The sequence below is a fragment of the Trichoderma aggressivum genome, assembly GCF_033847375.1.
Source record: "Trichoderma aggressivum f. europaeum strain CBS 100526 chromosome Unknown scaffold_004, whole genome shotgun sequence".
Classification (NCBI taxonomy): Eukaryota; Fungi; Ascomycota; class Sordariomycetes; order Hypocreales; family Hypocreaceae; genus Trichoderma; species Trichoderma aggressivum.
The window spans coordinates 419,771-446,756 of NW_026946370.1; the positions used below are offsets into that span (position 1 = coordinate 419,771).

At 47.5% G+C, this 26,986-nt stretch overlaps 8 protein-coding genes across 8 annotated transcripts; 2 read left to right on the forward strand and 6 right to left on the reverse strand.

Annotated features, from left to right (window-relative positions):
- Positions 1–220: 220 nt before the first annotated feature.
- Triagg1_1710 (uncharacterized protein) lies at positions 221–5,687 on the reverse strand (the record flags this gene model as incomplete). The annotated part of the gene is made up of 6 exons (XM_062895811.1): positions 221–1,717; positions 1,780–2,027; positions 2,088–3,209; positions 3,256–3,660; positions 4,075–5,536; positions 5,610–5,687. The coding sequence occupies 6 exons, from the start codon at positions 5,685–5,687 to the stop codon at positions 221–223; spliced, it is 4,812 nt and encodes a 1,603-aa protein (XP_062759249.1).
- Positions 5,688–7,340: 1,653 nt separating this feature from the next.
- Positions 7,341–10,348, reverse strand: Triagg1_1711 (transcriptional regulator family: Fungal Specific TF; the record flags this gene model as incomplete). Its single annotated transcript, XM_062895812.1, has 5 exons — positions 7,341–7,481; positions 7,539–8,308; positions 8,369–8,791; positions 8,850–9,956; positions 10,234–10,348. The coding sequence occupies 5 exons, from the start codon at positions 10,346–10,348 to the stop codon at positions 7,341–7,343; spliced, it is 2,556 nt and encodes an 851-aa protein (XP_062759250.1).
- A 1,184-nt stretch (positions 10,349–11,532) lies between these two features.
- On the reverse strand, positions 11,533–12,504 carry Triagg1_1712 (uncharacterized protein; the record flags this gene model as incomplete). The annotated part of the gene is made up of 2 exons (XM_062895813.1): positions 11,533–11,843; positions 11,907–12,504. The coding sequence occupies 2 exons, from the start codon at positions 12,502–12,504 to the stop codon at positions 11,533–11,535; spliced, it is 909 nt and encodes a 302-aa protein (XP_062759251.1).
- Positions 12,505–13,649: 1,145 nt separating this feature from the next.
- Positions 13,650–14,438, reverse strand: Triagg1_1713 (uncharacterized protein; the record flags this gene model as incomplete). The annotated part of the gene is made up of 1 exon (XM_062895814.1): positions 13,650–14,438. The coding sequence occupies one exon, from the start codon at positions 14,436–14,438 to the stop codon at positions 13,650–13,652; it is 789 nt and encodes a 262-aa protein (XP_062759252.1).
- Positions 14,439–15,730: 1,292 nt separating this feature from the next.
- On the forward strand, positions 15,731–16,146 carry Triagg1_1714 (uncharacterized protein; the record flags this gene model as incomplete). Its single annotated transcript, XM_062895815.1, has 2 exons — positions 15,731–15,930; positions 15,996–16,146. The coding sequence occupies 2 exons, from the start codon at positions 15,731–15,733 to the stop codon at positions 16,144–16,146; spliced, it is 351 nt and encodes a 116-aa protein (XP_062759253.1).
- Positions 16,147–16,449: 303 nt separating this feature from the next.
- Positions 16,450–18,042, reverse strand: Triagg1_1715 (uncharacterized protein; the record flags this gene model as incomplete). Its single annotated transcript, XM_062895816.1, has 1 exon — positions 16,450–18,042. One exon carries the CDS (start codon positions 18,040–18,042, stop codon positions 16,450–16,452), a length of 1,593 nt encoding a protein of 530 aa, XP_062759254.1.
- Positions 18,043–18,751: 709 nt separating this feature from the next.
- On the forward strand, positions 18,752–19,779 carry Triagg1_1716 (uncharacterized protein; the record flags this gene model as incomplete). The annotated part of the gene is made up of 2 exons (XM_062895817.1): positions 18,752–19,237; positions 19,294–19,779. 2 exons carry the CDS (start codon positions 18,752–18,754, stop codon positions 19,777–19,779), a joined length of 972 nt encoding a protein of 323 aa, XP_062759255.1.
- Positions 19,780–20,233: 454 nt separating this feature from the next.
- Triagg1_1717 (uncharacterized protein) lies at positions 20,234–23,152 on the reverse strand (the record flags this gene model as incomplete). Its single annotated transcript, XM_062895818.1, has 2 exons — positions 20,234–22,552; positions 22,667–23,152. The coding sequence occupies 2 exons, from the start codon at positions 23,150–23,152 to the stop codon at positions 20,234–20,236; spliced, it is 2,805 nt and encodes a 934-aa protein (XP_062759256.1).
- Positions 23,153–26,986: the final 3,834 nt, after the last annotated feature.

A 26,986-nucleotide genomic window follows, 5' to 3' on the forward strand; every position in this document is an offset into this window, starting at 1 on the left:
TTCGGGCTGCTTCACCGACCGGCTGTCGTCTCACCGAACTCACCGAACTCACCCCAATTGTTCCTCCAATCGACACTTGATCATCAACTAGGTAATCCAAAAATATCTTGAATCCAATCTGCTATTTGTGGCATGGTAGAACAAGCTATGATATCCAATTCCGCCCAGGAAATTTCCAAACACAGTCCGTCCCTTTCCAACTAGCAATCTGCAATCCCTTTCAGATGTAAAACATGCTATCCTTGAGCCTCTCATGGACCTGCACCTCCTGCTTCAATGAACCAGCGTCAACACCGCCTGCAGCGCCCTCTACCATCGACGGCGTTGCTGAATTGGATGGTGACTCAAATAAAGAGCTGAGATAGCACCGCGACCGCTCGCACAAGACATCCGCATAGTATGCCGGAGCGCAGTAGCTGACGGCCTTGGTGGCCCGGCCAAATGCATAGCACATACTCTGCGTCAGATCCTGGAACTCATCTGCTATGTTCTTCCCAGGTGTCTTCGCGTATCGTGGGCGAAAGATCTCATCCAGCACAACATAGTAATGCGCTGGCCTGGCCGTCCCCTGCAGTGCCGTGTGCGCCTGGAGGTAAAAGTCCCAATTGCGCGCTTCTGTGACGCCCCGATCAACCACAGTACCAGCCTTGGTGTTTCCCCCCTTGTCCGCGTCGGCGATTGAAGTCGGGTAGAAGCGAGTATGGTGGCGTTTGCCGACGACGGCCACAGTCATGCGTGGCAGGCCTTTCTTTTGGTCTGGTGCCGGGTAGAGCTCTTTGCAGGCGGCTCGTAGCAACGGGAGCTCTTGGTCTAATACCGGCTGATACTGCCCCTCCGAGACACCGTCACGGTATACAATAATGTTTTCCGGAAACTCTGAATGCTTGCCCTTCTGGCGCCACAGACGTAGGCGCGATTTTAGCATTTCGGTGAGATCCGCAACCATCTCCTGACGACTTTTCGGCTGGATACTGAGGATGCCCGGCCATTGACCGAGCTTTTGGTCAATGCTAGCGACCATACTGGCTATACTGGGAGCCTGCTTGTTTCCGGACGTCGGATGAGTGACGTCGATGCCAACAATCATAGTTTTGTTCTCCGTAATGAATCCCAAGTGCGTGGGATCGACGAGATGGTTGTTGCCGCCCAGCTTTAGGTTAAACTTGAGCGCGAGATTGCGAAGATACTGGTCTTGGCCCTTGGGGTTGGAAATCTTGGTGCCCACGCTGCAGACAGTATGGATGCCATATTTCACATCGCCAAGATATTTGACGCGATTGTACAGCGGAATGGGGGTTGCGGGCAGGATGACAAAGAGCAGCTGCAGCGACGATGCGGCACGTTTCATCAGCGCCTCGAGTTGAGGGTCGTCGTTATTATCAAGTTGAAGTCGTTGAAACGGTTGAAGCGGCGGGCTGGCAGCGATGCCGGTATCACCCAGTACAGCATGGAAGCTGCGCAAGATTTCGGTCAGGCCTGCACTGGTGAATGTCTGGGCGTGTGGATAATCGTTGGGCATCTCAATGTAGACACAAGACCACTTCTGCATAGTACTGGCGTTGGTGAATTTGAGGCTCGGAGAGTCCCTTGGTAACATGTTCCAGCTGCCCCCAAACGTGGGAATTTGTCGGTTCTGGCCGTATGTAACTTTTGGGCTGGCGATAATGCGGCCCGAAACGGTAATGAGGTTCTGAGAAATGTCGATTCCAAATTGTGCCTGAGAGGAATGAGTAAGCGAGCCATTCGTTTCATCATGTCAGAATTGCAGCAGGAGCTCACCAGTAATGGATTTGTTTCAGAGGACAGGCCCGCAGTCTTCAGTCCCTTTGTCACAATAGACGTAGCGTTGTCGAACGGCTTACGAACGGCGAACCTGATCATTTGCTGAGCCTGGGACGCGCTGAGCATGCTATTGCACGGCTGGCCAGGCAGCACATAGCAAACCTGGAGCGGGAAGTAATTGGGATTCTCCCTATCGCCGACATTGATGACAGGCAGTCTAGTATCTTGGATATGGATTTTATACTCTATGATGATGTTAGCGAATGGTGGATGAACAAATAAGCGTGGCAGGGTGGGAGGCTCACTTTTAGCGAAGAAGTCATAGACAGAGATGTACTGCCCCCCCTGAGATTTGGCGCCTTTCCCACCCGGCTTCTTTTTATCTTTCAAGTCCTCTGTGAGCCAAAACTCGACATCCTTTGGCCCAGCTCCAAAAGCCTTCACTCGAGGAGGGTTCTGAAGGCCTTGCCCATCGTTTTTATTTGCCAAGCACCATATAGTCTTGACTCGCGAAACGGGCTTACCACGTTTGTTTAGCCTATCTTGTAGGTGAGTAACCTTGACCCGAATCCCTTTGATGAGTGCCTGCAACTTGTACAGTCCACCCTGAGTGCCTAGGCGGAGAATGAATTGATCCAGCGGGCCCTCTTGGAAGAATGCAGCCTGGCTCACGTTGATGTTGACAAGCACACGAGCTGTAGCTGCACGGACACTGGCAAAGAAGCCGCGTATAGCCGTGAGGCAGTTTCCAAGGTCCCAGGTGTCGGACAGCTGACCTATAGCAAATGTTTTGGATGATCCGCTGGATGACCCCAAGGAGACGAGGTTGTCAGCCGACTTGGCGTAGTGATTGAGGAAGATGTTGAGGGCCTGGATGAGGGGGAGCTTTTCGTCATACTGGGCAGACGGGTTCGTCGACGTGAGGTATTGTATCAACTCGGAGGTGGCCAAAGTGTTGATAAGCCGAAGCTCGACCTGATACTGAAGGCCATTCTCCTTTGGTTCGTCTTCTCCAATGGATCGATACGCGATGTTGATGGTCTGATCGCTAAATTTCTGTCGGCTGAGCATAATTGTCCTGAAGTCGCTCACAAGGTCATGTTTATACTCGGCCAGCTCCGGCGCCTCCAACAGCAGGCGAACAACCTGCGTCAGCTTCTTCCCAGCCGCGGCCGGGGTGACGGAAATCTCATATCGGTACAAGACCAGCTTGGACGATGCGGTCAAGGAGACGTAGTTTGCCCACAGAGTAACCTCGGCCCCTTTGGCACCGTATGCTGGCCGACGAGGGAGAACATCGCTTAGGCCGAGCGAGCTTAGATCGACTGATTTGGCCGGAGCCATGAGAGCATCTTCCGTTTTGGTGACGGTCTTGTCGGGGGCGGGGACTCCGCCAGGAACGCTGTGGTGGCCGCTGTGATGAGTGGCTATGGTCCCATGATTGTGGCGTATAATGAGAATGTTGAAACTCACGAGAATACTTGAGGCGGTCCTCCACCTCTCCCGCCTCTAAAGGATCCTCCTCCTCCTCGATCTCCTCCTCCTCCTCCTCCTCCTCCTCCTCTAAAGGAACCTCCCCCTCGATCTCCCCCTCCTCCTCCTCGACCCCCGCCGCCTCTGTAACCTCCTCCTCCTCCTCCACCTCCTCCTCTCGATCCTCCACGATCTTGATACCCGCCTCTTCCTCTTCCTCGCGACGACATTTGCAACGACACTCTGATCTTCTTCCTAGCTTGTAAGCTATCCGTAGAGCTTGGGATCGGTGGGGCGATTTCTTAGTTCCGGAGCCGTCGTAGTTTGGATGGATTCCAAAAGTGGGCTTATCGCGAGTTCCAGGATTTAAGGCGTGCGGGGTCACGAGCTTGTGCTGCAGGTTGACTAAGCCAGACAAAACACCAACAACTCTGCTCTGTATAAGTAGGTATAAGTTGATGAGATTCAAAGCACACACATCAAACAGGCATCAGCATTAAATAGTTTTCTTTGGTATATCCTCATGACGACGACCTCGAAGAAAGCAAAAGCAAGCGTCCATGATCGCTGACAGAAAGAGGCCAACGCTGTGTGACTTGACATCTCGCTTCTTCCCTCGCAGCCGCCGTTCAATCATTTCATCACTGCCCAAACGCCGATACCTATGCACATGAGCTCTAGCAACCAGCCGTCATCCATAAACTTGCCCAACCTACCGGAGCTCCGAAACAAAGATACAATGAAAGCAAACACCCGACACGGCCACACAAGCGCTCTCCTATCACCTTCGTCCGCGGCCTCCTCCTCCTCCTGGCATACCAGGCATCCCAGGCATGCCCGGCATGCCACCGCCCATGCCCATCTGTCGCATCATTGCCTGCATGTCCATTCCACCAGGCATGCCGCCGCCGCCAAGCATCTTCATTAATGATCCCATATCCGGCATGCCTCCAGCACCACCGGCACCACCCATGCTCTGTAGTCGCTTCTGCATGGCAGCCATCTGCTGGGCCTTGTTTGCACCCGACATGGCTTGCTGTGCCCTCTGCATGTTCTTCATGTTGCCGCCCATCTTCTTAGCCATGCCAGCCATCATCCGCTGCTGTGTCAGGAGATCTTCCACCTCGCGCACCGACGTGCCCGATCCTCGAGCAATACGTGTCATGCGGGTTGGCTCGTCGATCAAGATTTTGCCATCAGAATCGAGCTCTTTGTCTGTCATGGAGTCGCAGATGTAGATCATGCGCTTGAGCTTTGCGCCTCCCTCCTCGTCGTCCATGCCCTGCATAAGGCCGCTCATGCCAGGAATCATACCAGCCATTTTCGATAGTGGTCCCATCTTCATGATGTTGGACAGCTGGTCTCGTAAATCTCGCACCGTAAAGATACCCTCCTGCAGATGTTTCATGGTATCCTTCTGGTTCAAGTTGAGGCTCTGCACGTGCTCAACCAGTCCGGCCATGTCGCCCATTCCCAGCAGCTTCTGGACGAATCGCTGAGGCTCGAATCTCTCCAGATCCAGCATGTGCTCTCCAGTACCGATGAATACAATCGGCGTGTGCGTAGCGGCGACGGCGGAAATGGCACCACCACCGTGGGCGTGGCCATCTGTCTTGGTGATGATGATTGCTCCAAAGTCGGCGGCCTCCTTGAAGGCTTTGGCCTGGGCCTCGGCTTGTTGACCTATTGAGGCGTCCAGCACCATGATGGTCTCGTCGGGGTTCACTGCCGCCTGAATGTCAATCATCTCCTGGAACAGGGCAGATTCCTGTCTGTGTCGACCCGAGGTATCGACAATGATGACGTCGAACTTTTCCTTCTTGAACTGCTCAACACCAGCCCGAGCAACGGCAGCAGGGTCCGTCTCTGTAAGCGAGCCGTAGTACGGAATCTTGGCCTTGGTCGCGTTCTGCTTCAGCTGATCAAAAGCACCAGCACGGAACGTATCGGCACAAACCAAACACGCCCGCAGGCCTCTTGTCTGGTAGTGTCGCGCCAGCTTTGTACACGTCGTCGTCTTACCGGCACCCTGCAGACCGACAAACATGATGACATTCGATTTGCCCTTCTTGGGCTTGAAGGGCTCGGCATGGGGGTCGACGAGTTTGACCAGTTCGTCGAAAACGGCCTTTTGGATCAGACGCTTCTTGTTGACGGCAGGAGGCAGTTCCTTGAAGTTGACGGTGCTGCGAATCGATTTCCGGAGTTGGCCGACGAGTCGAACATTGACATCGGCCTCGAGAAGGGCGGCGCAAATCTCCTTGAGCATGGAATCGAATGCCTGAAGCCGCGGTCAGTCAGTGGTTCTGCACTTTTGCCGTCCGAGAGCGCGGGGCAGATGCATTGCGTCGTACCTTTTCGTCGAGATTCTGCTCTCGCGTGAGGTTTGAAACGGCCGCATTGATGCGGCGCCCGAGATCTTGCAACACCATGTTGACGGTTGTATCGGTGCCCTCGCTGAAGCAATTGCGTCACGGCACCGTTGGATGGATGAGGCGATCAAGTTCAAATTGTTGGCAGCTGGCATTTCGGCGTTGCTGGGAGTGGGGCGCCTGTTTGGCTGTGCATTAATTTTTCTCCGGTGCCGAGCGTTGAGCACCAGGTTGGCTGCCAGCCAAGTTTACGGGTTACTACAAGCAGTATCACGCTCTTCCTTGAGTCTTGGATGGAGTTAAAACTGCTGTGAAGGCAAGATCCGTGAGGTTCTGATCCATCAAGGAGATTTTCCCTCGAGCTTTGAGGAGGCCTAAAAATGCTGTGAAGTTTGAGTCCCTCCTGGAATCCGATTGGTTTATCCTCTATGCTCTGCAAGAAATTGGAGCCAACTCGGTGCCATCAAGGAAACTTTTCCCCAGGCCTTGGGGTGAGTTAAAAATGCTGTGAAGTTGCCTACTTGATTCTGATTGGTCTAACCTCTATGTTCTATAAGACATTAGAGCTTGGTCCATCATGAAAACTGTTCCCCGGCCTTGAGAGGGGTTAAAAATGCTGTGAATATGCACGTCTCGACCTCCCATTTCTGTTTGCATTGCGTATGGTGTTTCTAGCTGCTAAATATTAGGGTCCTCCGTATTCTAGTTTTAGTGCTAGGCAAATTCTTGAATTCAAGATTATTCCACTTAATAATATTATTATTGAAGACCATCATGGCACATTTATCCAGCAATTTAGGCAGCAACATTCCGTTCCCCATGCAAAATGCAATAACAGTCTATTCTCCTGAATTAATACTACCTATGTCCAAAATGAACTACCGAGAGAAAAAAGAAGCGCCGAGAAATCGATCACAGACTATCTGCAATGCAACCCACTTTCCACCCCCATCACAATCAGCTGTTGGGTCACGGATGATTAGTGATAACGTCCTGTCCTTGTACCAAATAGGGACCATACCTCGGCCTATTCTTCAATACAACTCTAAAAAAATACGAATGTTTTCCTAGCATCATTTCGCCCTAATATTATGGGGTCTGGTTGCACTGGGCATTCATGCTTCGACAAGAATAGGCCCGATATGTTCAAAATTACGATGAAACCAAGTCATCACTGATGCAAGCCGAAACATCCCGATCTATAATGAAACATACCAGTTCCTTTTACCTCAGTTCCGACTTCAATATCGCTCTATATCTCAACTAAGGGGGAATATACATCAGTTGTATATATCAAGTCATCAAATAACCGTCGGCATTGAGACCCCCCACGATAGCTGTCACACGCCCTGAGAAGCCTCCTCCGTTCGGTGGCGCCATCCAAGCATTTTACTCCAACAATCTAGAGATTTTCTTCCCCCGCATCTACCCCAGGTTTTGCTCATGCAGGTGAGGCAAAAATTTCCCTGCTAATGCAGCGGAACGAGCACAGTCCGAAAGGATAAAATCTCCTTGTTTCTCGGCTGAATTGATCTCAGGGGGGGACCCCTCACGGCATGATGTAAATTGTAAAGGATTCGGCCGAGACTATGAATCAAGCATAATTTGGGTATCAATTGGGGAAAGCTTCTGTTGGAAGCATTTCATCACATGTCAACTTCTGTATACGGTCATTGGATGCAGAGTGATCATCATCCCTGTGGCTTTCCATCACTACAATGCTAGCCCCTTGGCTCCCTTTGTCCACCTGTACAAGGACAGAGCTCTGCGTCGTGAGCGATGCTCATCCCAATTCGTAGTTCCCGCGCCCTGAACGCTGTATAGAGTGGATCGTAGGACCGTACGGAAGTTTTTCTGTGTAGAAGTTAGCATCATTTCTGGTTGGTTGGAATTCATGAAAGCTCTCCATACCTGGAACTCTGTACTCAGCGTCACAACGCACACCTCATGAGCTCGGATAATGTTCTCGCAGGCTTGTGCCACCGACTCGTTAGGACCTAATTGCGGCATCCTGTCCGCGAATAGGAGAAGGATGAAGCTTCCCTGGAGCAGATATATGCCAAAAAGATAGGACATGAATGTTAACTCTGGATCAATGGTCAAGATGGTCGAGACCGATTGTGATGCGGAAATGGCGTGAGACGCGCACTCGTTAAATCTCTTGGACGTGATCCAATCGTCGCCGTCGTCCAACATAGATATAGCATCCCATTTGCCGTGTAGAAGCACATGCAACACGTGTAGAATGTGAGCGCTATAGGCCTTCGCCAGCCGCATCTTGGAAGGATCGCTTGCGTTGTATGGAGCTGCAGAGGGCTGGTGCTGGTGCGAGATGGATGGCCTCGAAGGCATTCCGGCGACAATGCCCTTTGGGGTGTGGATAGGCAAAGGCATGGTGTTGTTATCATTGCTCTCTGGCGAAAGAGCGGCAAGGCTGAGCTCGTAGGTGGAAAGGAGTTCCTGAATCACGGCTACAGAGTGCGAGTCGTCGAGATCTCCCAGTCTTGGATGACGGCGCCTGTGGTGGACTTCTATGATGTCGCCCAGTATCGCCATGAGCGGCAAAAAGTATTCAAAAAAGGCAGACCCAGAGGCAGTCGTTGGCGGTCCGATCCTTCGAGCGGGGATTTCGCTAGGGGGGATTGTATCGAGGTTTTCCCAAACAGCTTCAGGCAATGGGGCTGAGGGCAGAATGAGCAACGGTCACTCAAAAAGTTGGGGGCATGATATTGTAAACTTACAGTAAACTTCGCAATAAGAGTCAGGTATCGTCAGAGCCGAGTTGAAAGACAAGGCCAGATGGCGATCTAGGGCGTATAGAAGCCAAAAGACTCTTCGGCGCTCTTCCCGTAGCTCCAGGTTATATATGCTGCCATCTTGATCCTTTTTGCATGAGCAAAGGGGGTTTGCGCACGGCGTCACAGGTCCGGCACATTGCTCATCCTCTCGGTGTAGACCCAGCGAAAAGGCCAGCCGCGTTGCCTTGGACCACCATTTGTAGCAGTCCGACTTGAAATCAGAGCCCGAGACAGCAATGGAGAGGAGGATAAAGGTCAGGACATCGTCAGTCTCGCCAGCTGGTTCGTTATTCACCGTGGTTTTCGGCACGGTTGGAGCATTGGGGAGCCGAGGATGCGGTGTCTCGTTTTCTGCTCGGAGGCCACCTAGAGTAGGAATGCTGTTAACATCTAGTTGTTCTTGGGGTAATGTGGTGCGTCTCACCATGGATTCGACGCCACCGATCGGGGTCACGTTCGGATATTAGAGATGTTGCCAGGTCGTACAGATCGTTGACAACCTTGGCCCTTGAGCCCGGGACATGCAGCATCATGACATCAGCAGTCTGTGCTACACACCAGAGGATTGTTGCCAACAACGCTGGCGTGGTATATCTGGGATTTGTTGGATGTACAATAGACTTTTTACGAAAGACTCTGGTCAAGATGTATGGAGATGCGACACGAAACAAGGAGCTCCCCGGGTCGGTCAGGAAGATGTCGAGCAGATCGCACGCAACAGAGGCGGGAATGATGTTACGGATGAATGGCAAGATTGGCTCAAGAAACTTGTACCAGCAGTCCTCGTTTGGGGCCTTGTGAAAGAAGTCCAACATGAGGCCCGCGGCATCGTGGCCAGTCGCAACAGTGCTAAACGACTCTCGGTTTCGTTCATGGCTGTGAGTCGATTTGAAGGAGCCCCTGTGCTGGCGGGAACTTCCAGCCTCGATATGGGGCCGTCCGTTAACTGGCGAGGGATAGCCAGCGCTTTCATCAGACAGGACGACCTCTGAGTCAGCAAACTGTCCATCAAACACGCTGACTGACAAGGGATTGCCTATGGAAGAACGCTGAGGAGGAGGCGGTTGAAGTCCGACTTGGATGAGAGACGGGACGCTGAGTGGAGGAGCAGTTCGACCTTGAGAGTAAGGCTGACTGATGGAATGCAGCATGTCTTGGCGAGCGTCAGGTACGGCAACCTGATCCCGCCGATCCAAGGTTACACTTTCGGGACCGGCCGACGTTGCATCCACCGGGTCGGCAAAGGGATGCTGTCCAACGGTGCTAGAGCTGATGCTGGCCGATGGAGATGAGCAGGACGCCTGGGAGATGCCATTGCTGTTGCTGTTGCTGTTGCTGTTACTATTGCCATTGCTGCCCCGGCCCAGGTTTGAATCGTTTCGAATGCTGCCTCGTCGATGTGATTGAGGCCAAGAGTCTCTTCGGGCATTGATGCTGCCGCCGTTGGTGCTGTGGTTGCTGGCCGTGGCCGAGGCTGGCAGCCGGCCTCGCTTCTTGACTTCGCGATTGTAACGACAGGTGTATCCGTAGTCTTTGAAAGTAGTGAAAAGGGTAACATGTTAGATGCGTCTAGCTTTGAAAGTGAAACAATGAGGCAGAGATGGGATAAGATGAAGCCCCAATGGGGGGAAACGGAATGTGGGAATAGAAACAGCTGCTAGCTTACCTTCACAACGGCGACAAGGACTGCAGACGCGGGCACAAATCTCAGCCAGATATCGCGATAAGGAGCTTCAGCCGCAAGCATCAGACTTACCATTCTCCATCACATCGCGTCCTCGAGGCGCTGCACTTATCACAAGCCCTACGGGTCCGTTTGCGTGGGCGGGCGTGCTCCGTGTCTGGCGTTTCGCTGCGGTGCATCAATGACGCGACAAGAGGCTCAGGGCGATCCCGTTGTTGACCGTCGGCTTCGGCTGCCATGTTTTTTTGTCGTGCGGAATCCACCTTTGGCTTAAAGATGGAGACTGTTGAAATATCCGGGCTCGATTTCAAGGAGAGGAGAGACGAGATCAGGGGGGACGCACCCGACGGATTGGCGACTGGTTATTATGCGGGGGACCCAGCATCAGCTCGGCCTGGACTTGGACAGCCGTGCCTTTTATGAAACACGAACGAAGAGAGGCAAACAAATGCCGTCCGCAATCATATGCCTACTCGTACAAATACTGGTAGTATCGTGCCGTCCCAGAATGCGGGGAGAAAGTCGATGCTAAATGGCATGAGGCTTGGCCATTTTGCCCCAATTGGTTTCGCGCAGACTCTTGCTAGCAAGCTTCTAGCAAAAGCTGCCAGGGCTTTCTCCCTCATGCCGGCACCGTCATAGTTTTTTTCTTCTCTGGACTGGCCGGGGATCCAGAAGAATAGCCGTGTTTCCCCAGGTTTCCATAGTTGGAGGTTTGTGGAGAGGGTGGAACCGCGCGATGCTACTGTGAACGGCCAATTTGGGGGCATAATTCGGCCAATCGTTGCAGTTGGTTCTGTTCCGTCGGAAGAATTATCCAACCGGAGTGCGGCCCTTTGTCTCCTCTCCGTTGCTGTGTTATTCACATGACGCCGATCCTGACATCCATCACCGTTTGGACATGGCTTGAAGAGCACTAGCACTCAGAGTCGAAAAGTGCATGGACGGGATGCTAATGCACCTGTGGAGCATCGGGGAACGACTGAACAAGGCCAGGCAGACATTCTAAGAGGAGATGAGATGGAGGCAGAGGCGGAGGCGGAGATGGTCTTCCAATTGCCGTGTCAGTCGATACCCAACAGTCGACCCATGCAATTGAAAACGTAAATTAGGCCGAATTGCATGAGACAAAGACCATACTACTGTATTGCAACCACTTTAACCAAATATCAAGTTAGGTAAAACAAGGTATAGGTAGTGCTTTGATTGCTTCTAGAACAACCTGATGAATACATGTAGACACAAGTTGAAAGTACATATGTAACTGCGTGTCCTTGCTCTGTACATGTACGCATGTGACAGACATGCAACTTGATACTCGAACAACAGCAAAAGGCCTCTCCGGTCCCGAAACAAATACAACGATAACGCCGCAATACAATGCAAGCCATATTTCCCCCCTCTATGGCGTCAATCCAATCCTTCAAATCCACGCTCCGTCTACCTTGTACACGCTTCCGCTAACAAACGTGCTCTCCGGACCCAACAGGAAAGCAATGACATTTGCCGTCTCCTCAGCTGTGCCCTGTCGCTGAAAGGCCGTGGGATCATCAAACGCGGCGTCCTTTGGTCGACCTGAAAAGTCCCAGTTCTTTTGCATGAGGGGCGTATAGATGGCGCCGGGAGCCACGCTGTTGACGCGAATCTCGCGCTCTCCGTTCTCGAGGGCGGCTGCTCGTGTCAAACCGACGATGCCGTGCTTGCTTGCGTCATATGCACCATGTCTAGCAAAGCCTAATAACACGCAGTCAGCATTAACAGACACCAAAAGACTTCACATGAAAAGGGCAAAATTACCCTTCAGACCGTGAATCGAGGAAACGTTGACGATGGATCCGCGATCGTTCATATTCCTGAGCTCAGCCCTCATGCAGTACATGGTGCCCGTCAGGTTCACGCCAATAATCCTATCCCACTCGTCATCGTCGAGTTCTGAAACGGGAGACACGCCGTGGTATTTTCCAATCACTCCTGCTACGTTGGCTGCGCCGTCCAGCCGGCCGTGCTCCTTGACAATCGACTCGATCCAGGCGTCGACCTCCTTTCGCTTGGAAACGTCCACCTTTGTGATCATGTGAGGCACTTCCAGTGAGGTGAAGTAGACTTCGGCAGCCTTCATGGCTTCGGGATCTACATCGGCGATGCATACGACTGCTCCTCGTCTTGACAGAACCTGGGCAGTCGCCAAACCGATCCCGCTGGCGCCACCTGTGATTGCAAAGACTTTGCCGCTCAAGGTTAACGGACCAGCTGGTACGGATGGCGGTGGCAGCGGCGTTGCCACGACCTGCAGCGCCTTTTGAACCATCTGGGGTTTTTGAGAAGTCTTGGCGAAGCCGTTTCGAACGCCCGAGGGCTGTGACGAGGATCGGAGGACGGACTTTGAATTGCCCATTTGGTCCAACGGCGGTGACAACGGGTTGGAGGAGAGGAGATCGGTGATTATTAAAGATGATGGAGTTACAAGTCTACAGCTGTTGCGGCTGATGGCGATATATAAAGGTCGAGATAAGGCGGGCTGAGAGATCCATCTCCGCTAATTAGGAGACATGGAGCTGAGATTGGGCGGAAAGCCCCGAGGCTGTCCATTGAGCAACGGAAGGGGGACAGGATAACGGAAACGCCTGGCGGGTAATAATCATCCGCAGCAATAGAATTCGAACGGTGATGGCCATCATCTGAGTCTCGAAGCGCCTCTGATTGGCATCTGGAGCTTCCGTCGGGGCAATGATTTGCGGCTGGAAAATACCCGACGGCATTTATGGCGCGCCACGGTCTGGGGGGAGGAGTAAGATTGAATTGTTCGGGAATAAAACGATTGTTTTTGGGCTGACTAAGATGAAAGCTGGCGAATTATTGGATCTGGGGAAGATGCCGTTGTGCCGCTTTGACGATTCTTATTGGCCTGTTTAACTCTTTTACTTGATGATTGAATATGAGTCTCATGAGAAGGCAAGTTGTTGTTATGATGAAATCTCGCTTCAGAGGTGATACAATTGAAGAAGAAAATACGGCAATCAATATTATACAGGGCATCAAATTTCCTTAATCATCTCTCAATATCGAATGAGTGCAGTGGTAATCGGCATTTTGTTGAACTTGCGAGCTGTTTCCATGATCACGCAGTGGGTGATGGTTGGCCGCCGGTAAAATCACAGCAACATCAATACTAAGAAGCAACACAAAATGATTGCAGAATAAAGAATAAAAAACATTCATCCAAACATTATGAATACCAGTCTCATCATCATTCAATCTCAAATACATTGATAGCTTCCTCTAATGTTTGAACGATGCTGGACCTTACCATTCGGAAACTCTACTCCTGTCAGTTAACTTTCACAATCCTCTGCCTCAATACCTGAAATTCAATATAACCTCAATTAATCCAATCAATGCAGTTATGATTAGACAAAGTAAACTCGGTTTATCCTATAGCCAATGACGGTCTATCTACATAAAGACAACCCCGATCTAATAAGACGGCCACGATGAAAAAGGGGGTAAACTTGATCCCACCCTACTACATGTATCACATTGTTACATCCATTTTCTCACAGCTAGAGCCACAGACGCTCCTCCAACGGCCAACAAGACAGCCCATCTTGTCAACCCCCGCTGAACCTGCCTCTTTGCCAACTCATCAATCGCTTTGCTGTCATTAATGTTTGGAAACGGCACGTCCTTGGGAACTGGCAAGTCCAGCGCTTTGCACAATGGCTCCCATCCATCCTTGACATCCATAAAGACAAGCTTTTCGGGCGGCACAATCTCTTTCAGCCACTCGACATGTCGGTTGTATGACTTTCTTGTCGGCGGCTCAGTCTCTCCAAAGCGAAACAGCCATACATGGCGCATTGAATCGATAAATCGAACAAAATAGCGCATTGTAGGCAGGGGAAACAAGACGAAGCGGAGGAACCACATGGTCGTAGCGTTAGAAACCGCCTCCATGCTCTTCTCCCAAGAATCAACGTCGCGCTGTGTGCAGATTACCAATGCCTCCGGGTACAGCTTCATGAGCTCCGGAACGAGGATGAGGCACGGATTGTCAGTCATGGCGACGAAGCCATCTGTTTGGCTTCTGATGAGCTCTATATTCTCCTTTTCTGTGGCTTCGTCTTGGGCCGGCCAATGTGAAAACAGTTCAATCCAGGTCTTGACATCTCGCTCTGGACCAAGTGTGACTTGAGTGCCGCCGTGATATACCGGGCCGTCGAGGAGGATTTCCAAGGCCCGGCTGAAGGAGGCCGTTCCGGTTCGGGGCATGCCGGCGCCGATGACACGGAGCTTGGCGCCTTTGCGGGGGGCGGATGCTTGTTGGCCCATTTTGGTAAGTGATACAATATCGAGCCGGGGATGGACTTGAGGTGTTGTATTTGAGGGCTTGATGGGTGAGGAGCAAAGGGGGATTTATAGAGGCACGTCATGGGAAATAGGATTCGCTATTTACTGATGCATGAGGCATTAGCGCTCGGTTTTGCCCAGTGGAGGTGTGGAATTTGGACCAGAATGAGCATTTGACGTGTGAAGGATGCGCTAATGGTTTGTGATCCTTCCGCGAAGAGAGACTAGAGCCGGGCATTGCATAAATCGATAGTCTTGTAGATACATCTAGGAGTAGGTAAAAATTGTACCACAATAAACAATGAAGATTGTGAAGCTTCTTATGTGTCGGAGTTTGTTTCATGACAATGCGTCTATGTAAGAGCTATCGCCTCGTCTCAGTGGCTGCTTGATCGTGTGATTTGGTTGATCGTGTAATTTGGCAGATGGTGGTTGAGAATCGCTTATTGATTCACTTGAGCTGAATCCGGTAGTCTATAGCCAGAAATAGATAAGTTACTGCGGGAGATTATTCGGCGCTGATGAAATGGTGCTGGTTGAGCTTGATGGGTTGAGCATGCTCGGGGCACAATACCCGGTACTTCAACCAAGAGCTGTGGCCAACTAACAACGATAGATGAGATATATATATCTATGTCTCCTGTGATACAATAAAAGCCTGAGGAAATTCTTATCATTGTTCGTACACTATTGCACTGTTTTCATCTTACCGTCAGATATAGTGATCTCCTATGATCCCTTCCAAAACTAATGCACTCACCTGAGCATCAACAACTCTCATCTAATACAATCACATCTACAGAGTAAATCATCTCGGAACCATCTAAATCTCTACCAATAAAGATAACTTTATCACAAAAATTATCAGATTGACAACACACCTCCCGCATGCCATCAGCCAAAGATCCCCCATCCATCACACCACCAACACGCCAAAAATAACCAACTCTCTCCCCTATACCGCCAACATCCGCCACAATCACCCCTTTGCTTGAAATCCCCATAGTTTCTCCTCAAATTACTTAATTGCCTATGCCAATCCAATGTCGCTGTCAAATGCGGGACACGCATCTTCTCTTTGCAGCCCGCGCGTCATGCCCGCATCATACCGCCACCCCATTGAAGTCATCGATCATCCAGGCACTTACTCAAGATAAAAAGCCCCTCTTGCACACTGTCACAGCTCCTGCACACCCTCTTGTTTCTTGTCCTAAACACCAAATATTCTATTCTTGTCAATCTAATAAACACAAGCCCGAATCAAGCTATCAACAATGTCTGCAAGATCTATTGTCGCCTTCCGCACCGTCCTCCGTCCGGCGTTTGCCTCCCGCTCCGTGATTGCCCCATTTAGCACTACTGCTCCGGTCCGGGCCACCGCTTTTGGCTCAGGCAAAGATGATCTCGGTGGTCCTGGAGGCCAACAGCCGCCACCTCGAAATCCAGGCGGCCCTGAAGCTCTCAAGCGTAATTGGTACGTCTTTGCGTAATCCCTCCTGATATACAATGGCAGCGTCAACTAATGGAGTAACATTTTAGGATGGCCATTGGAGGTGGTGCCCTCGCCGTTCTCATAGGCTACAACTGGATCGTCAAGAATCCCGATGAGGCAAGGCAGCAGCGTGACAAGACCATGGGCGAAATGAGTGGGAGGACAAAGACGGAGATGGGAAGCTTTCGACATGACTGATAGGGAGGTGTGTCTGCTGTGCCCGGGGTTGCCACCCAAATGAAAGAGAAACGGGATCAAAACAAAGTCAGAATGACAAACAACGGTCACCAAAAACAAAAGCTTCATTCATTTGGTTTGTAGGAATAGTGGAGAGGATGGATCAAAGGGTATATGGCTATCGCATTAATGCATCAACACAAATTAATAAATACGCATTTCAAGTTCTAGTAAGCCTGGTCTTCTAAAACAGTCTATGTACTTGTACTCTGATCTTCTTGGGTATCTTATATCCCACCTCTCTCACAACCTTGCAGGTCCATCTCACTCCCTCTTCGCCGCCGTCTCCGTCTCCGTCTCAGTTCTCACGGTCTCCTCGTTCCTCTTCCCTTTACTCTTTTGAAGTAGATAATCACCTCCTTTCACCGCACTATAGAACCCTCTCAATCCCGCCAACGGCCAAAGATCCCAGAACCCGGCCTTGCACCTTGTCTTCCACGTCGCATTCCTCGCCCTCTCCTCACCTTCCACATCGACCTTTACCTTGTCGTACACACTCGGCAGATACTCGGCCTTGTACTTTTTCCTCAGGGCATCATAAGACGTCCTGTCGTAATGTGCCCAAAACTCCTCTTCGGTATAATATGCGTGAGCATACAGCCACTTCTTTCCATTCAACTCCTGCACTTTACGTTCCAGCGCGCGGTTCTTCTCGATGACTTCTTGGCGAGTACCCTTGACACCGCCCCAGACACCGAAATTCATTAGGTCAGGGACATCCGGGTTCGCGAATTCCGAGTGCAGGCCGTGGCCTGAATCCGGATCATCACGACGGATGCGCAATGGACAGATCCAGAGAGGGTAGATTTTCAGCTCCTTGTCCAGCCAGGCTTGGAATTCAACAACCTTGTCATACGGAACGCCGACGTCTTGGACCATGTAGTAATCGGCGAGGCCGCTCTTGTGGACGGCACGGTACATTTCTCGAGCGTGCATAAAGGGATCCAGGATGTATCTGGTGATCCTGTTGAACGGCGTGATAAAGTACTGGTAGGCATACACGGCAGTCCAGAATCCACCGCGGTCGTATCGGAAGAGGTAGTCCTCGAGGGGGATGTAATCCGTCACTGTCGTTTGCTTCTCCTCTTCCCCCTTTGCCGTCGTCTTTCTGAGCTCCTTGACAACATCCTTGGCACGGGTATAGAACCATGGATCGCTTCGACCCAGAAATCCGACTGGTTTTATCCCCTGTGGCAGCTCATCTGCCAACCTCCCCGTGCAAACAACTGCCGTGTCCATAGAAAACACAATGGCATCCACATAGTCATTCCCTTCCACCGCACACGCCCCCTTGACCTTCTCCAGCATGTCTGCCGCTCCTGATGCCAACGAATACTCGAGCTTCACATACTTCTTCGCCTCCTTCAGCTGCACCTCCAACAGCGTCACCACTCCCAGCGTCCCAAACGCCGAGGCCGCGCCCCAGAACAAATCCTGACGCTCCATCTTGGACGCTCGCGCCACCTCGCCGTCGGGCAGCACAATCTCGATCCAGTTGATGTTCGCGTCAAACGCGCCGTAACGGAACGAGCTGCTCTCTCCCGAAGTCCCCGAGAAGCCGCCTCCAACTGTGATTCCCGGGAGTTCCATCACGACCGGCGCGACTAGGCCGTGACGCAGCGTCTCGCTCACGAGAAGATCCATTGGCACGTTGGGCTCTACAATGGCCGTTTTGGCGGCGGCATCAACGGAGAGCACATGGTTGAGCTGGCTGGTGTCGATTGTGTTGTCTGAGCGGCGATGGGAGCGACGCGTGCTGTTCGTGGCGCCATGGTAGATGCGAAAGGGCTTTTGCAGCTGATGGAAATGCTTGACGCGGGATAATATGGATGCGATGACTTTATCGTGAGCTTCCATGGTGGTTATATGAGGGATTCTATGGCGGTTTACACATGTATGTAAGAAAGTTGCTAAGAAAAAAATGAAATGGATTTCTGTTAAAGGGAATTGAGTCGTTGATAAAGATGTTTGAGTGAGATTGAAGCGATTCGCGTCACATCGGAGACGGTGGTTGATGTTGGAAATTGCTGATTACGTTAGTACGTGACACAGCCACATTGAATGGTCCGAGTACCAAGGGAAACTCCAGAAAGACGACAATAGTCTTGCAATTGAGCATGCAGCAATTAATCAGGATATAGAATGCTATGGTTACAATAATATTAATATTAATAGATTTGATATGTCTGCAAGTGCCGGGCTATGAATGTTGACTTGTGCATCTGTGCTGATACCCGCCAACTTCCAGCGGCTACTTGCACTTACACGGTCATCATCGTAACCTATCCAATCCCATAACATGTAGATGCGCACCGTTCAGAAGAGACGAAAAATTCAGATTTCGGGCTCTCATGAATCTAATTGTGGCATCACATCTGTTTATCAGCTTAACCATCCAGGCCAATCCCAAACTGTTTCTCATGCATGCGTGGGTGCGCGGCTATCGCATCCCTGCGACTCTCAGCGCTTAAATGTGGGAAAGATGAGAGATATATATACTGGTCGATATTGATTTCTAGCTTCATCCAGAGGTTCTATACATCATCCCTCAACAGCTGGTAAGGCCATGAATAGTGTAGACTCTTATCAAATTGGCTGGATTGCTGCTCTTCCCATCGAGCGTGCCGCAGCCCTCGCTGTGCTTGATGAGCGCTACGAGGAACCCGAAGAATTCGAGCAACATCCGTTCGACACAAACTCATACATTTGGGGCCGAATAGAAAGGCATAACGTCGTCATAGCTTCACTTCCTGCCGGTGTGCCTGGAACTCGTTCTGCCGCTGTTACGGTGGCAAAGTTCCTCTCATCTTTACCTCATATAAAGATCGGCCTGTTGGTGGGCCTAGGGGCGGGTGTCGCTCGACCTGATCAAGGTCGGGATATCCGCCTCGGCGATGTCGTTGTCAGCCAGCCTCAAGGACGAACGGGAGGTGTCATCCAATATGATCTTGGAAAGGCCAAAATAGGACAGGTATGGGAACGCAGTGGCATTCTGAACACGCCTCCCTTGGTCCTACTTCATGCGGTGGCGGCTCTACAGGCAGAGCATGAGGTCAGTTCACCAAGGATTCCAATAACTCTCAAGAAATGTGGATAAACAATGTACAGTTGTGGGCAATCACTCCTCTAGTACACCGGCCCCCAATTCAAGGCTCAAAGTATATCCACCAAGGGTTTGAGAATGATCGGCTCTTCAAGGCAACATTTGATCATGTTGAAGGCTATACATGCGCCAACTGTGATCCAGCCTACGAGATTAAGCGCGAAGCACGCGGTGCCAAAGACCCATGGATTCATTACGGCATAATTGCTTCTGGGGACACTATAATTGAGGACGCCGCTACTCGAGACAGGATAATAAGCGACGTCGGAGAAGACATTTTCTGCTTTGATACGGTAGCGGCTGGCGTCATGCATAGCTTCCCTTGTCTCGTCATCAAAGGGATAAGCGACTACGCCGACTCTCACAGGAATGATCAATGGCAACGATATGCCGCTGCAACAGCAGCCGCGTATGCAAAGGAGCTTCTTGGATGGATTCCCGGAGGACAGCACCCAAAAATACGAACAATCGATGAAATTTCTCTGCGTTAGTTTTCTCATAATCAGGTGCTTACTTGATGGCATCCAGGAACTCACCTGCTTATATAGCAGATCACGTCCCTCCCAAGCCGAACAGGCATGTATCACGCCTTTTTGAGGATCAGAAATCTGGCGATCGGAGTTTGGAAATGGTAGATTAAGTACCTCAACGCTCGATGAACTTCTTGTCGTCAAGTTTGGAGTATTCAAACCTCACAATAGACCTACTCTATAAGCAGATTTCATTTTTCTTTTCCCACTTACTACATTCACTTGGGCTTAGAGAAATATACATAATATCGGGGTAGATGGATCAGGCGGGAGAAATACAATCCATGCATCGATTGATCATTAACCAAGTCAAAAACTATCCAATTCAAAACCCATCCGAGTCAAAAACCATCCAAGTCAAAAACATTGATCAACCATAAGCCTTAACCATCCATTACAATGTCAAATCTCAGTGTCATCCCCCAAAGTTCAACAACGTCACATGGCCCGACTCAAACCCCAGTGCAACCTTTCTTCCATGAATCGAAGCCATATATAGAGAATTGTCCCATACAAGGGGGCGATATCGGTCAGGGAACTTGACTAAGCTCTTGCCCTTCCAGTGAATGCCCCTTCCATCTTTTTGCAATGTGCACGAGGATGATTCCGGGCTCGTTGCAGGCGGCATTCTAACGTCATCGCCGACACGACATGTATCTTTAGGATTCCTAGTATCAAAGGCCTTTCCGATGTAATAGGGGCCAAGGTCTGTAAAAATGTATTGTGGATCCTCCGGGTCCCATTTCAGAGACTGAAACCACATTTCGACGTTGATACTTCTTTCGCAATGTTTGGATTCTATTTTCCAAAAGCTCAAACGGTAGTATCCAGACCCAATAATGAACTCGGCGTCTTGAGAGAAAGAAATGCTGTGAGGAATATCTCTCCCGCCATGATCGAGTTGTTGGAGGAGATTTAGTGAACCGTCTGGGCTCAGCTTCCAGATTTTTAAATTATCCGCGCAGCAAGCTAACTGTGTCCCATCAGGAGAAAATGCCATGCATGTCGATGCCCATTCGTCTGCGATCTCGGTTCCACCGGTCGGTTTCGTTTTCAGTATCTCGTCTGTACCCGAGAATCCATGTAGATTCCATATTTTAATAGCTCCAATGGGATCATTGGCTTCGCCGCGAGAAGCTGAAGCCAAGCGCTTCCCATCCAGAGAGAATGCGGCACATGATACCGTTTTTTTATAGCCGATGAGTTCTTGTCTCGGAGACCAAGTTGCTGTATCCCAAATAGTTAACTCGGCACCCTGAGAATAAGTAGCTAGACTCCGATCATCCGGCGAGATTAAAAGTGATATATCATCACCAAAGTGCCGGCTCTTACTCTCAAACGAAGCTTGGTAATTGCCTGTTTCTCCATCCCAAACACATATCTTTCCACCGCAATCAGCAGTAGCAAAGAATTCTCCATTGTGAGAGAATTTCACCCAGCGAATGGCACGTGTATGTCCGTCCGTCCGAATGGGACGTTTGTTTGCTCCGTCTTCGAAAGCGGACGCATCCCAAACCCGGATAGTGCTCCACCACTGACGCCGGCCGTTTCGCGTGCCGTGTTTCTTTGTGTTCCTATTGTGGAAGAGTGTCGCCAGACTGAGATCTTTCGGAGAAAATTCCATTGATTGGAATAACTCTCTACTGTCGTTGTCATATTGCATCAGTTCGAAGGCGCCGTGATCGAAGTGCCTCTTCTCGAGGTTCCAAATGCTGATATATTTATCGTAATAACCTGCTGCTGCCAGTCTCGTCCCATCAAACGAGAAAGAGAGGTGCCAAGTGCCGCCCTGGAGGTCCTTAGAGGTGTGCAATAGCTTTCCTGAATTTACTTCCCATATTTTGATCGCGTAGTTGTCTTCGGTTTCCTCATCAGATTTCCTTTCTTTGAACGCAGCTGCTAACAACTGGCGTTTAGGTGAGAATGCCAGGCTTTCGATCTCCCACGTATCATCGTGAAGCGTATGAAGAACCCTTTTCTCTGTCTTCCACCCCCAGATCTCTAGGCCTTTGTTGGAGGTGATTGCAATTTTGTCATCTCCCAATAATTTTATAGCCTTCGGGTACTGACTCTCAGGAAGGGGGTATAGGTGCTTAGTGGAAGACGAAAGATCCCAAATAAAAATGTTGGCGGACGTCATCGCGACCAACTGCTTGCCATCTGGGGAAAATGTAAGGTCTTCTAAATTGGTACGCCTTTCTGCTACTTTTTGGGGGAATCCCTCAATGTGGGTGCGTGTAGAAAGGTTGTAACCATCTATAGCAGAACGAGATGTTCTCGCCAACTCTCCCGAGGCTGAGAAGGCGATATTTGACAAATGTCCCCGAAATAGAGCAGGGGTCCTAACTATTCTAATGCAGGTACCAGTATATGCATCCCATATGCATACATCAGCACTCGTTCCCCGCAAAGGCGAAGCGAGAAAGCGGCCATCTGGAGAGTAGGCGAAGCAGTTAACCTCACTGGGAAACCGGATGTTCAGTACCATATCGTTGACGTTGTATTCCGTCGCCGGGACATTTAACAACTGCGGGAATTCCTCCTTGAGTAACTGTACTTTAAATCCATCGAAAGGGTAGAATAAAAGAGAATCCTTGGGCCTGACTGTGGAATCATCGTTTCGGGAGTACATTGGGTAGTCCACGCTCACGTTGTCGTGGAAAATATGGAATCGCACAGCATCCAGTAAATTGACGATAATATCATCAGGTGGAGCTTTTTTATCGGTAAAACTCTAGAATGTTTTCGTTAGAAGACTGTTATCAAGGACACTCCCCTTTCCCCCAAAAGACAACGACAGAGAAGGAGGGATGACCATAGCTGAAGGAGACCGGGGGTTATAACTCACTGTAAGGTAATCCCGAAGCCGTAGGAGATGCCTATTTGCTCGTGAAAATGGGTGGCTAGTCTTGCTCATGGCACTGAGCCACCAGGTGAAGCCACGGTTTAAAAAGTCCATCAGTGCGATATTGAGGCCGATGCCTTTTGTATCATTGTCAGACACAAATTTCGACCGCAATAAATGCTTAACCCAGTGTGAAGAAGAGAAATAAGTGCTTCTAGAAACGTTAGTCTCATAGTCGCTTGACACAAGCGTCCTCAAGCAATGAAGTGCAATTTCCGCGTGTCTCTGTGGCGTCGCCTTGCCATCATGGTTGTAACGCTTCAGTAGAAACTCTTTGGATGACCCGTGATTGAAATAAACGACATCCTCTCGAACTTCCAAGAAGAAGATGAATCGTTTTGTGATCAACTGTTTTAGGTCGACACCAGCTAGTAACGGGGTAAGACATCGAAGCTCTGATATTGAAAGCGGCTGATAAGTGGCTATCATTGTTGTAATAATTTCCTCCAGATGTGCTTCTTCTTCTGCTGTAAGCTCCAGTTGTTCATATCCGCGAGTGTACAAGTCTTCGATCTGGTCTCCAAGCGTATGCAGTAACTCTTCGATCTGTGTTTCAAGTTTATCCAGTAATTCTTCGGCCTGCGTTTCAAGTGTATCTGCTAATATGAAGGCAATCTTAGGATCTCGCTCCAAGATGCTGCACGCAAGCTTGATCCATAGAAGATTTTTTTTCGATTTCCTTAACAAGGCTCTTTTAACTTGTCTGCGAAAGAAAACCCATATGCTATTTCTCCTGAAAAACGCATCAAGTTGAATGGAAATCAGGTTCATCGCAAGCTTTTCCGATTCCTTTTCGTCATTCAAATTCAGTTCAAAAGACTCAAAGGTGGGGGGAATCAAGTTCCTGTCGAATGATCTGCAGGAAATAACATAATAAGTTACTTTTGACAGTTCATGTTAGAGACAGCGGCGTACAAGAGAGTAATAAAGTTAAGGAGAGGTTTTAGTTATTATAAAGGGATAAAGCAGCTAGGAGGTATATAATAACTGTATTTATCTCTGACCTCCTCTAGAAATAAGGGGATTTACGCTCCTTTATATAGTAAATTCTAGCTGTGACTAGCCTTTAAGCAGCAACTTCAGCAGTATTCGCCAGCTTTATAGCTTTATTATACCTTTTTCTTCCTTAGACCCCTAATAAGCTGCCCTTTCTTCTTTAAAGTACGCCCTTATACAGTTCCTTATAATCTTCTTTTATACTTTTTCACAGGGTATTATTAAAGTATTAGCTTTAACTTTTTACTACACAGGCTATAATAAGATTTAGCTATAAATAAAAAACCTTTATTTAATATTATAATAATAAAAAACACAGTCCCTAAGTAAATAAAGGCAGGAGGCTGTGTAAGAGTTATTTATTATAAAGTAACTTACCCTTTATAATAATAGTCCTATAGGGCAGGTTTATAATTATTAGTTATAGTGCTTAAATTATAAAAGGGGGTATTTCTCTTTTCCTCCCCATAGAGTCCTTAACTACTACTATTATAATTATATCCTTCCTCCCTTATTAATAATTCCGCTATAATATTCCTCTTAACTATACCTTATTAAAAGCTAATATTAAGTATTATAGTAATAACTACAGCTGCGGCCGCGCCTGCGCCTACGCCTTCCCCTATTATACTACTAAAGGCTAATAAGTAAGTTATACTTTATCTTAGCCCCCTTTTTTTTTACTAAAACCTAGTGTAGGCCCTATACCTATAAATATTATATATACTATTATAATTATTAAAAACTAGGTAATACTATAGAATATTATTATAATATATTAAGTACATAGCCTTATCCCCTAAGTTTATTTTACTAGGATTCTACTTACTCCCTCTTAAATAATAGTAATAAATACTTTTATTATAATAGTTATAATAGTACCTATGTTTTTATACTAGTTGCTAATAAGGCTATATATATAGACTTAATTAATAAGATTAAGTTTAATAACCCTAACTTAGTAAGCTAATTTTATAATAGCTGCGTAATAGGTGCTAATATATACCTAGGCCTGCGTTACTACACTTTAAGTAAATTATAAAAAGGCCTATAATAGGGTAAGGCTGGGTTCTGCCTTAGTAACTCCTACTTATTAAACTTATACTATAGCAGTAGTATAATAACCCTGTTTACGCTATACTTATAAAATTATAAATACCTAGGTTTAACTAGATATTATAAATTTATTATATAACCTCTAGGCTACGCTTATATTCTATATCTTAGTTTATTCCCTTTAACTTTATTAAGTTACCCTTTATTAACTTCCTTTATAGTCCTAGCTTATACTTAGCCAAGCTTAGGGTATTATCTCTATTACTATAACTTAGGACTACCCTAATTCCTAGGCTAATGTATTATAGGCTAAGGCAACCCTTATTACTAATAATACTACTATAGGTAATATTAATAAGTAGGGTATACCTTATAACCCCTCTGCTTTTATAATATCCTAATATAATGTTTAATAGCTATAGTATCTACTAGTAGCTTTAGTAAAAGAAGGTAAAAGAGATTAAAAAAGAGTAAAAGGGATTAAAAAAAGTAAATAAAAGTAAGAGGAATTAGAAAAAAATAGTAAAAAGTAAATAAATATAAATAAAGAATTCCTTATATTCTCACAGGGTTCTCCCTTTTTATAAAATTTATATTCCTACTTAGGGTTTTCCTTAGCTTCCTTTTACTTCCTCTTACTACTAAGGCTTTATAAATAAATCTTATATATCTAAGTAAGTCCTTTAAGCTAGTACTTACGTATTATACTACATACTATTATAGGTTATGTTCACTAAGCTTTTTATTATTTAAGCTGCTCTAGGGCCTTTATGGCTTCTTCCCTACTTTATCTTTTACTATAGCAGGCTTTATAAGTAAATCTTATATATTTAAGTAAGTCCTTTAAGCTAGTACTCGCATATTATACCACTAACTATTATAACTTATACTTACTAAGCTTCTTACTATCTTAGCAGCTTTAGGGAGCTTATAGGTTCTTCTTTACTTTATCTCTTACAGCAGGTCTTATATATTTATATAAGCCCTTTAAGCTAGTACTCGCGCATTATACTACTAATTATTATAACTTATACTTACTAAGCTTCTTACTATTTTAGCAGCTTTAGGGATCTCACAGGTTTTTCCCTACTTTATCTTTTACAGCAGATCTTATATATCTAAGTAAGTCCTTTAAGCTAGTCCTTACTTTAGCTATACTACTATCTATAGATTATATTTACTAAGCTTTTTACTATTTAAGCTACTTTAGAAACCTCGCGGGTTTTTTCTTACTTTATCTTTTGCCGCAGATCTTATATATTTACGTAAGCCCTTTAAGTTAATCCTTGCCTTAGCTACATACCTTTATAGATTATATTTACCAAGCTTCTTACTATCTCAGCTGCCTTAAGGAGCTTACAGGTTCTTCCTTACTTCCTATAGTAGATTTTATATATTTATATAAAACCTTTAAGCTAGTACTTGCGTATTATACCTACTAAGCTTCTCACTATTTAAACTACTCCTAATACAGCTAAGGTATTATCTATACCTTAGGACTTTATAAAATCCTATTAAAGGTTATTTTTATATTCCTTTATAAAGTTCTAGTCTATAAAATCCTTCTTTAATACCTAGGAATTATATTCTTTACTATAGCCCTTTTATTTTATATAGTAAATATAGCCCCTTCCTTTTTTCTTATATTTTATAATCTTCTTAATATTATATATCTCCTCTAGTATAAAGGGGTTATCCTCTAGCTCCTTAGGGACTTTATCCCTACTTCTAAATTCCTTAAGGGTTATAATATTAAACACTAGGTATATTTTAACTAAGGTTAAAAGCCTTAGCTAATAAGCAAGGCTGCTTATACTAATAACTTTATTAATTTAGTAAAGTCTTATGTATTTAAGTACTAGCTTCTAGCTTAGTCTTCTAAGTTTAAAGTTTTTAGTTAACACTAATACCTAATCTTCTATATTAAATATCTTCCTCTGCCTCCCCTTATTATACTATTTATAATATAAGTTACTAAAGTATTATAAAGTAATAGCTATATTCTCTTAGTCTTTAACTATTTTATTAACCTAATTAATAGTATTTTTATTTATATATTATAAATTATTATTATTAATAAAGGGGGGGTTAGGCTTATAGCTAAGCAGTAAGTACACTAATATCTACTTAGTTACTAAATACTTTACTATATTATATATAAATTCTATAAGCAGGAGCTTATATAACTAGTTAAGCTAATCTTTATTACAG